The 9,082-nt window shown below is 38.5% G+C and overlaps 1 protein-coding gene across 1 annotated transcript; it reads left to right on the top strand.

Annotated features, from left to right (window-relative positions):
• Positions 287-8,801, top strand: LOC109848260 (protein plastid transcriptionally active 16, chloroplastic). Its single transcript, XM_020417684.1, has 9 exons — positions 287-349; positions 500-542; positions 615-727; positions 803-852; positions 4,820-5,322; positions 5,786-6,253; positions 6,331-6,399; positions 7,072-7,130; positions 8,064-8,801. Exons 5-9 carry the CDS (start codon positions 4,918-4,920, stop codon positions 8,611-8,613), a joined length of 1,551 nt encoding a protein of 516 aa, XP_020273273.1. The 5' UTR covers positions 287-349; positions 500-542; positions 615-727; positions 803-852; positions 4,820-4,917; the 3' UTR covers positions 8,614-8,801.

Below are 9,082 nucleotides of genomic sequence, written 5' to 3'. Positions count from 1 at the left end.
CAAAAAAAAAAACTAAAAGGCCATCTCTCTCAGTAAATGCGTCAAAATTATCCCCGCAAACATTTTCTGGTGTTTTCTCCATCCTTTCTTTTCTGAGCAACCCCAGAGCAAAATTAGCTCCAAAGTCCAGTGAGAATTTTTCAAAGCTCAGGGGGTTTTGTGAGGTACGCCAGAGTGTAGGGATATTGCCATAATTTTAAAGTTCAGGATGATCTCGCACAAATAAAACCAAGGAGTTTTGTGAAGTTTTACACGTAATCAACCCAATTTCGCGGTTTCATCGGTCCCTCTCGATCAAGAGATTACACCAGCCTTACTTCTTCCTTGGGCGCGCGCTACCATTTCCAAAGTGAGTGAAACCCTAGATCTCTCCTCACCCTCATCAAATATTTCTTTATTCGTAACACTAATCGCTCGATTTCCCAAGATTCCTCCCCAAATTCTGCGATCATCACCCTTGATTCTGTGATCTAATTGTTTTTTACCGTTGTTGATCCAGGGCGCGTCGGCGGATCAAAACCCTCGGGCCATGGATCGTGAAGGTTTGTCACAATTCATAAATTTCTGGATGCAAAATTTCAGAGACCTAACTGTCTGTGGAATTAATTACATAGGAAGCAGATGGAGGAAGATCCAAATCCAGCTGAATCGATTCATGGAGAAGAATGCAGGAGAGTTCCTCAGCAGTTCTCGAACGCGAAAGAGGAGGAAGCATTCAAGAAAAAAGGTGCCTTTTTGCTGAATTTGCAACTATTTACCCACTATTTAGTGAAAAATTGTTAACGTTTGTTATTATTTGCAGTAATATAGGCAGAGACAGATAGAAGGGAGCTGGAACGAGAGAGAAACGTTGTGAGTTGATTTTTTCCCCTGACCCAGTGTTTGTTTTGGGTATAGTTACCTAGAAGCTATAGCTTTTGGGTTAAAACAGGTTCCTAACCTCGATTTAAGGCCCATTGACTCTAGATTGGTCCAGATCTCTCCCCCAGTAAGCTAAGGTTATGTTCCAAGTAAAAGAAGAAAAAAGAAAAGTGAGAACCAACGGACTCCTAGGAGGAGACTGAGAACTCATGTAGAAGGAGAGTGAGAACCAACAGACTCCACTAAGCAACAGACTCCACTAATGCATGGTCTTGTTAGACCACGAGTGAAGCGGTGCAAAAAAGTTAGTGAGTTATCCCATGAGTGAAGTAGTGCAAAAGTCGGTGAATCCCATATTATATCCCATGAGTGAAGTGGAGCAAAAGTCAGTGAATCCCATATTATTAATTTGAGTATAGTCCCACATTGGATAGGATTAGGAAGAGTTATGAGTTTAAAATAGGAATTGGGGCCAATTCCTAGAAGCTATATCTTTTTGGAATAAGTTCCTAGCCTCTATTTTAAGACCCATTGACTCTAGATTGGTTCCGCTCGCTCCCCCAACTTTTATCATTTAGATTTTCATTGGACGGGGAGACCCATGGTTCCAAGTTCATAACACATCGGGTTTAAAGTTTTTTTTTTGGAAGAGGATAAAGGTGTGGAAGGGAGGCATTGACCGAGGCAAGTAATGGGTCAATTTCTATACATTTCAATCTCTCTCTGCGAATTTATTTACCCTTGCATTATTTTTGTGCATCTAATTTGTACGTGTTCGACTATCTTTAATGCTGGATGACATGTTGAAGGTGGCATACTGCTAGTCGAGTTTGATATTTTATTAGGCCTGTTTAGGTTAGAATGTTTACTGAAATATAGTTGCTTTGAAGTTATAGATTACAAATAGAGTTATCTTCAGACAGTATTTGAACAATAAGCAGGGTTCTGTTGACAAGAAAAAGAGAGGATAGGGAGGTGAAAAAGGAGAAGATAAAGAAGCATGTTTCCTTGTTGCAATTTTGAACAGGGAAAGAAACCCAGTATTATCTCTCTAACGACATCCAACCCTCAAATTTGGAAGTTAAATATGTGAACTTTTAGTAAACTGCAAGCAATAACCAAATGAACCTTGGTTTGGTATTGTGTAGCAAGTGACTTAAGCATAGGAAAATACAGCCTTAAAACTAAGAAAGTTAAAAAGTCAAAGCCAAATAGGCCTTACCCTTTGTTTTCTACTATACACTTGATTTGAAGGCAATATTCATATTCTCAATTGGTTAGGCGTGAACCATGCTTAATGGATGGTTGATTCTATGGATTTGCTTGATTATTAGCTGACATCCCTCTAATTGTTTAAGTTTATATGTGAACAATCCAAATAAACGTTTGATCCTTATCCACTACTTTACTTTTGTTTCTGTCAAGAGTAAAAAGGAAAGTCAAGTTTCCTTGATTTTCTCCATTTGCAATTAACTTTGACAAAGCTCAAACATGGGCAGCTTGCTGCTGGATTTTTTTCTTTTTTTTTGTGCAACAAAGCTTGAAAGTGTTGAAATCTGCCTCTTTAACTTCAAATTTGAGCACAGACTTATTGTCTATACCAACCTAATTCGGTAATGATCATTATTTATCCAAATAGATCTCAGCCAGTTTTAAACTGAAGATAAAATCTTAGATTGAACTTAGTGAAAAAGATATGCTTCACTTATCCACTAGTTTTCTGCATGTTGCATCATTCACCATTATGTGGGCACTAAAGGTCATCACCTTCAAAGGGTCATTCCTCATCTCCTTCTTAGTATGGACCTTGTTTTTTTATGTCCTCTGTTTGTTTTTCTTTGTGTTCGCTATTATGAACATGTAAAGTTTACAGTTGAATGCTTTGACAGGAGTATACCATCATCAACTAGGTTAAACAGTGAGCCCAGATCAAGGAGTTACTCAGAGTACCAACCCATTCCTTCGATTAACTTCTGATTTTTAACTTGGCACAAAATGAATAATGAAAGCCAGTGGATAACATATGCAAATTGAGTAATCTATAATTTGACAATTGTATCTATTTTTCTCGTTTACAACATAATATGACCAATCCCCTTTTATAATGGAAAGGCATAAACGAAGGAGTTTATCTATTTCATCTCAGTCCCCAAGAGGTTCATTTCTCTTACACAGCATTATCAATTTCCAAAAAGATGATCCCTTTCGAGATCTCCAATTGACATTGGGGCAGTAAAACCAAGGAGTAGTATAAGGTATGCATCCCTTCTGTGGAATGTAATTATTCTGTGCGTCTTTATGTGCTGATAAAACTTTTCGGCTATTTCCAAGTCAACTATTTTGTCAGAGTCCTGTCGGGAAACCGGTTACATGGATATCTTGCCATGACCTCCAGGAGAAAGCAAAGAAGAATGCATGATTCAGCCTAGGTCTGATTCAGAAACTGTATTCTGCTTCCCTAGAGTTGCTTGTAATTGCATTGTTTTTCAAATTATGTGACAGGAGGATTCTTGTCATAGAGCTAATTCCTTATGCAAGAGAAGCAAATCTTCACAGAGAAATGTGGAGTAATTGACTAGTAACGTTTAGTATTTTATGTTTCGGAATTGTAATATGTCAGTTATTGTTTTGTCGAGTTTAATACAATTTATACTGTTGGATGGGAAATCTAACATTCCGTTTAGTTGTGTATCGTTTCTATTTATGTACCCGATTATAGAACAAATGGACCTAAAAACAAAAAACCCTTTTGGTTTTTTGTCATAGTAGACCCCAAAATCTTTGTTAATTCTATATTAGAGCCCTATGTTAGATCCTCAAATCTTCATATTTCTAAATTAGACCCAAAAAACTTCAAATTGGTTCAAAATGATTGTCTTATCCAAAACAACTTATAGTTTTAAGGGTCTTATTTAAATAAGCGTGGGGGACACTACAATTGTGGTTGTGCACCAGTTCTAATGTCATGAGTATTGACTTCGAAGTTCTCTTTTATGTGCCTAGGGATTTTCTTGTTTTGATAATAGTCAGTGCCGATTTCCTTGGGTTCGCCTGAGACTAATAAATAAGAAACAGGCATACTGACTGACAGCAATGTAAACTCTGGGCTTGGGTTGGATGGAGGGAAGGTGAGGGCAGGGGAGAGACAAAAATTAGATTTGCCCTTGGCAGGGAGTTTTTTAGAGTTGGAGGTAGAATGAGGGGTGGGCAGGGGAGGGAGGGGACACCATAAAATGAACCGAAAAAATTAGATAGAGAAGAATCCCTCCAAATTGGGAGGACACGAGATCGAGGAGATAAAAAATAAACTACACAAGTATGCATCACTTCTCTCCTCCTCTCCAATGGAACTGGAACATAAAGGCTTAAAGGGCTCATTGCACCTCCCGTCACCTCACCTTCTCTCCTCAAACCTCCTAGTGAACCAAGCCTTAACCTCTTGATCTGCAGTAATGGTTCTTGATGGTCTTGGCTACATGTGTATTTTAATGGAGAACCAGTTTGTAGTTCCCCGCTAACCAACTAAACTTATCGGTCTATGAAAGCCCTATCCTGTGGAAATATATGATATTAGTACCCCTGGGTTCTTGTTTGATTTGCTGTGTTCACTGTTTTTGGTGGGTTTTCTGAATGGTTTATCCTACTCAAGCTGTTAGATGCAGGGGTAAACATTGAAATGGACCCAATTTGAGCAGTTGCATGTTTTCTATTTTCCTTTTTTGTGCTAAGGTTGATAGTGACGCTTTAAACTCCTTTAGACCTCTATCCCTCACCAAAAAAGAAAAAAAAAAGAAAAGTGTCTTTATGCAGGGACATTGACTTCCCTGCTCTGTTTGTGGAGAGAGTGTGACCAATGGATGGTATCGTAAAATAAGCTGAGATATGCAAACGTCTGGTGCTTAATCTTCGGGTGCAGATAAAATTATCTAACATCCTAATATGTGGCTCCATTCTATAGGCTCTCCCAGGCCACATCCTCATCCAGATAGGCAAATCTTCAACCTCTTGAAGCTGAAGAATTAAGAACCAACCAAAGTTTGAACCTCTGTTGCTCTCATGGCTTCTGCTCTGAGCTCTTCAAATGCTCTCAGCGTCTCAACCGGTCTCTACTCAAAGCCCGATTCAAAAACCTTGAAGCCCACCGTTACCGTCCATGCCAAAACACAATCCATCGAGAGCCAAAGCCCAAACGAGGGATCGAAGAAAGCAAACAGGTTCAGTTTCAATTTCAGCAAGATTCCAGATGCAAAATCTCTTATTCCGGTGGTCACATCTTCTTCAACGTCGCTGTTCGCCAGCCCGAGAAGAAAGGATCCCAACACAGTTTTTGTTGCGGGCGCTACGGGTCAATCTGGTACCCGCATTGCTCAGACGCTACTCCGGCAAGGATTTGCAGTCAGGGCTGGAGTGCCAGAGCTCAGCGCTGCCCAGGAGCTCGCTCGTCTCGCTTCAACCTACAAGGTACAATTTTGCTCTTGACTATTTGGTTTGCCCAGGAGCTCAGCGCTGCCCAGCGTTAAAGTGCGGTTGTATCAGTCAAAACATTTTCTTCTTTACGACAACTAGATAAAATTGTTATTGCAATCTCAAAAATCCTCTAGCTGCCTTACGCTTTGCTTGGATTCCAATGTAAATCGCATTGCAAATAAAGTTCAACTTGCAACTCCAATTGCAAGCAATCCGAACAGAAATCTGAAAAAAAAAATATTGATTTCTCATTTCTAAAACAAACATTTGCAACTAGAATTATAATTGTAAATTGTCATTCAAAACCTGATCAAAACCGTTGTTCCTATAATTGGACGTCATGACAGCTAGAGCAATTATAGTTTACATGACGGCCGAAACTTAAGTATCACACAGTTTGCAAAGAGAACAGTCCAAAATTACGGTATGTTGGCGGTAAAAAGTGATTTTAGTGCAGATCATATCACCAGCAGAGTCCAAGCGCCTAAACGCTGTTGAATCCACATTCGACGACCCAGAAGCCATCGCCAAGGCCATTGGCCCAGCCACAAAAGTCGTCATCACCATCGGCTCCGGTGAGAACGGGCCCACAACTGATGTCACCACCAACGATGCCCTCCAGGTCATCAAGGCCGCAGAGCTGGCAGGCGTAGGACACGTGGCAGTGGTCTACGATTCCGTTGGGGCCACCATCTCAGGCCCATCATCAACTTATAATGTGCTGGATGGAATTACGTCATTTTTTTCGAATTTTTCGAGTCTGTTTTCGGGAGCTAAACAGTTGAGCATCGGAGAGTTTTTGTCCAAAGCGGTGGAAACGGATGTGAGTTACACGCTGATAAAGGCTGCACTTACCGAGGATTATTCTGATGAGAGTTCTCATGGGATTGTGGTGTCCAAAGAGGGAACAATTATTGAGTCCAAGGTGAATATACTGAAGTTTCTGTTTTCTTTAGATTATTGGGTTTTCATTTTATTTGATTTGATTTGTTGTTGTTGTAGGTGGCCAAGTCTCAGATTGCGAAGCTGGTAGCCGATGTTTTCTCCAATACGGAAGTTGCCGAAAACAAGGTAGACTGCTTTAGAGTTTTACCTCGTACGGCAAAATTAACATCATAATTGTTAGAAAAGTTTTACACTATATTATCAAGCAAGTTAAATGATTCAATTCGTTGTTATATGTTACTAATCTCATCGGTTAATTGAAAAGTCTTCACAGAGAATCACCTGATAATATATGAAGCTCATCAGACCACTACAATTAGTAATAATGTTAGAAGTGCGGTACAAATCCTACAGTTATTGTTGAAATTTTGTAATGTCCATTGTTATATGTTACAAGGTCTAGAAAATGCTAAATGATATTACAGTTTGGTTCCGCTGTACTTGCAGCATTTTTGTAACTAACAAACATGCATGTTAGTTTATGAAAAACATGAAATTCAAAAGTGATTTTTTGTCAAGTGAATAATTCAATGCTGCTAACCACATTTGTAAAAGACTACAATATTAATGAAACAAACATATGTAACTATAGCTATGTGTATATACGTTATTTTGCAAATGCAGTTGTAATTTCCAGAAATCGAACACTACAGAATTGTTCGATACAGGCTTTTAAAGACACTCGGAACATTTTCACTCGTTTACGCTACAAGTTCAGCTGCTACTTCATCTTGTTAGGAATAGGTGTCTATCTTGTTTGATACATTCTGAATTTGGAATCATTTTTCCTTCTTAAAGGTTGTTGAAGTTTCGACAAGTCCATCAGCAACCTCAAAATCTGTAGCCGAGCTTTTCAGGTGATTTATCGAACTAATGTGCGTGCATGTGCACGTTGCATGATAAGTTTTAGTTTTGAGAAATATTTTGGTTTTGGTAGTTCTAAACGACGATAGATTAATCATCATCCGGCTTGCACAAATAATAACAGTATGTTGCACCATCTGTTTTGGATTTTTGGCTATGTAGAACTTGTGGACTTTGTGTAACTATCTTGTGTTAGTTTAACTATATGAGAAAATAGTAGTTCCTTAGTTTCTCCCTACAGGACATTGACTCATTCTTTTTCACTAGTAACTTGAATCTTATCTATGTTTTAGAATAAACTAGCTCATGAGCCAAAGAAAAATGCAATCTAGTGCTGCTAACCATGATTCACAAGCTTATTGTTTACACTTGCGATTACAGCTTTACACCATTAGCTAATTAGCATAGAGAATGTGGGTGGTAATTACTATAAATTATATAGAGTTATGGACTCCTAACCTTTTTCTTTAAGAAACCAAAACAAGTTGCCAAAAAATTTTATTAACTAGATTAAAAGACGCAGAAGCAATAATAGAAGCATTAGAAAATAAAACAGACAAAGGGCATTTGGGATGCCTTATTTTCGGGAGCTTAAAGTCATGCGGGCTTTTGGTGACTTTTGTTTTTTATGATAAAATATTCATGAAATTTGTATGGGTAGAATGATTATTTACTTGGTCAAACCTAGCTTACTTCTATGAGTTTATAAGTTAGTTACTTAAAAGTGTAAAAAATCCCAACTTTTTTTGAACGAGACTTATAAGCTAGCTTATTGGTGATTTACCGCATAGTTAGGAGCTTATTATATTGGCTTTTTATTATCATTGAATCGAGATTACGGACCTTTTGTCACATAGTAGAGAACAAAACAATTAAACCAATCCAGATTTCTGAATTCAAGTTGTATCTTTCATCCTTGCTGACAGCGCGATACCTGAGGATGGAAGAAGAAAAGCATACGCAGAAGCTATGGCGAAAGCAAAGGTAGAAGAAGAAGCTCTTATTGCTTCGAAAAAAGCTCGAGAAGCAACAGAGGCCGCTAAAAAGCTCGAGAAAGAAGTGAAAAAACTCTCAGATAAAGAAGCAGAAGCTGCGACTCTCGTCGATGAAGCTAAAGCAAAGGCAGAAGCAGCAGGATTTTCATTAGACAACCTTTTAACAAAAGCCAAGGACTTGAGCTCTTCTGCTGGTGACTTCTCTTTTGAAAAATTGAGCTCTCAAATTTCAACCGCGGTTTCTCAAAAGGCTGATAAGGGAGATGATGAACTAAAAATTCAGATTGCTACTGTTCGAGGCCGAACCAAGGCCCGGAGTTTGTTACCTCAAAAAGCCGTTGTAAAAAAGGCGACCTTTAATGCAAAACCCAAGGAGCCAGAGCCCAAGTCAAAGCCCAATAAGGAAGAGGAGAAGGTGGAGGTGAGGAATCTGTTTGGTGGGCTTTTTAAGCAGGAGACCATTTATATAGATGATGATTGAGAAATTACTGCCGGTTATTTGTATGCACCTCAAGTCCAGAACAAGACAACGATTGAGGCATTTATTGTTTCTCTGAATTTATTTTGAGTTAAAAATCTCATTTACCATGAAATGTTTCTTTCAAGCTTAGTGGCATGAGTATTGTGTTTGGCTTCTTTTACTTCCTTTTATATATGTTGCATTGGTGATGTATGAGCCAGTAGAGGGTGTTGTTAATGATTTCATTATTCTTTTTTGCATTTTGAGAATTCTATTTACAAAGATAGTTAAATTGCACCCTTTCCAGCTGTACCAATTGGATTTTGCATTTTGAGAATTCTATTTTGAGAATTTTATTTACTTTCCTTTTGTTTATACTCACTGACCCAAATCATAAGCACCCAAATCACAACAACGTAAACCAATATCAAAGCCATTTTGACTTGAAAACTCTCCCCATTTCCTCCTAATTTTTGTAGGATTTTTGTTG

The sequence above is a fragment of the Asparagus officinalis genome, chromosome 7 (genome assembly GCF_001876935.1).
Source record: "Asparagus officinalis chromosome 7, Aspof.V1, whole genome shotgun sequence".
Classification (NCBI taxonomy): domain Eukaryota; kingdom Viridiplantae; phylum Streptophyta; class Magnoliopsida; order Asparagales; family Asparagaceae; genus Asparagus; species Asparagus officinalis.
The sequence above is the reverse complement of the archived record's forward strand: the minus strand, read 5'-3'. Positions and strand labels throughout refer to the sequence as shown.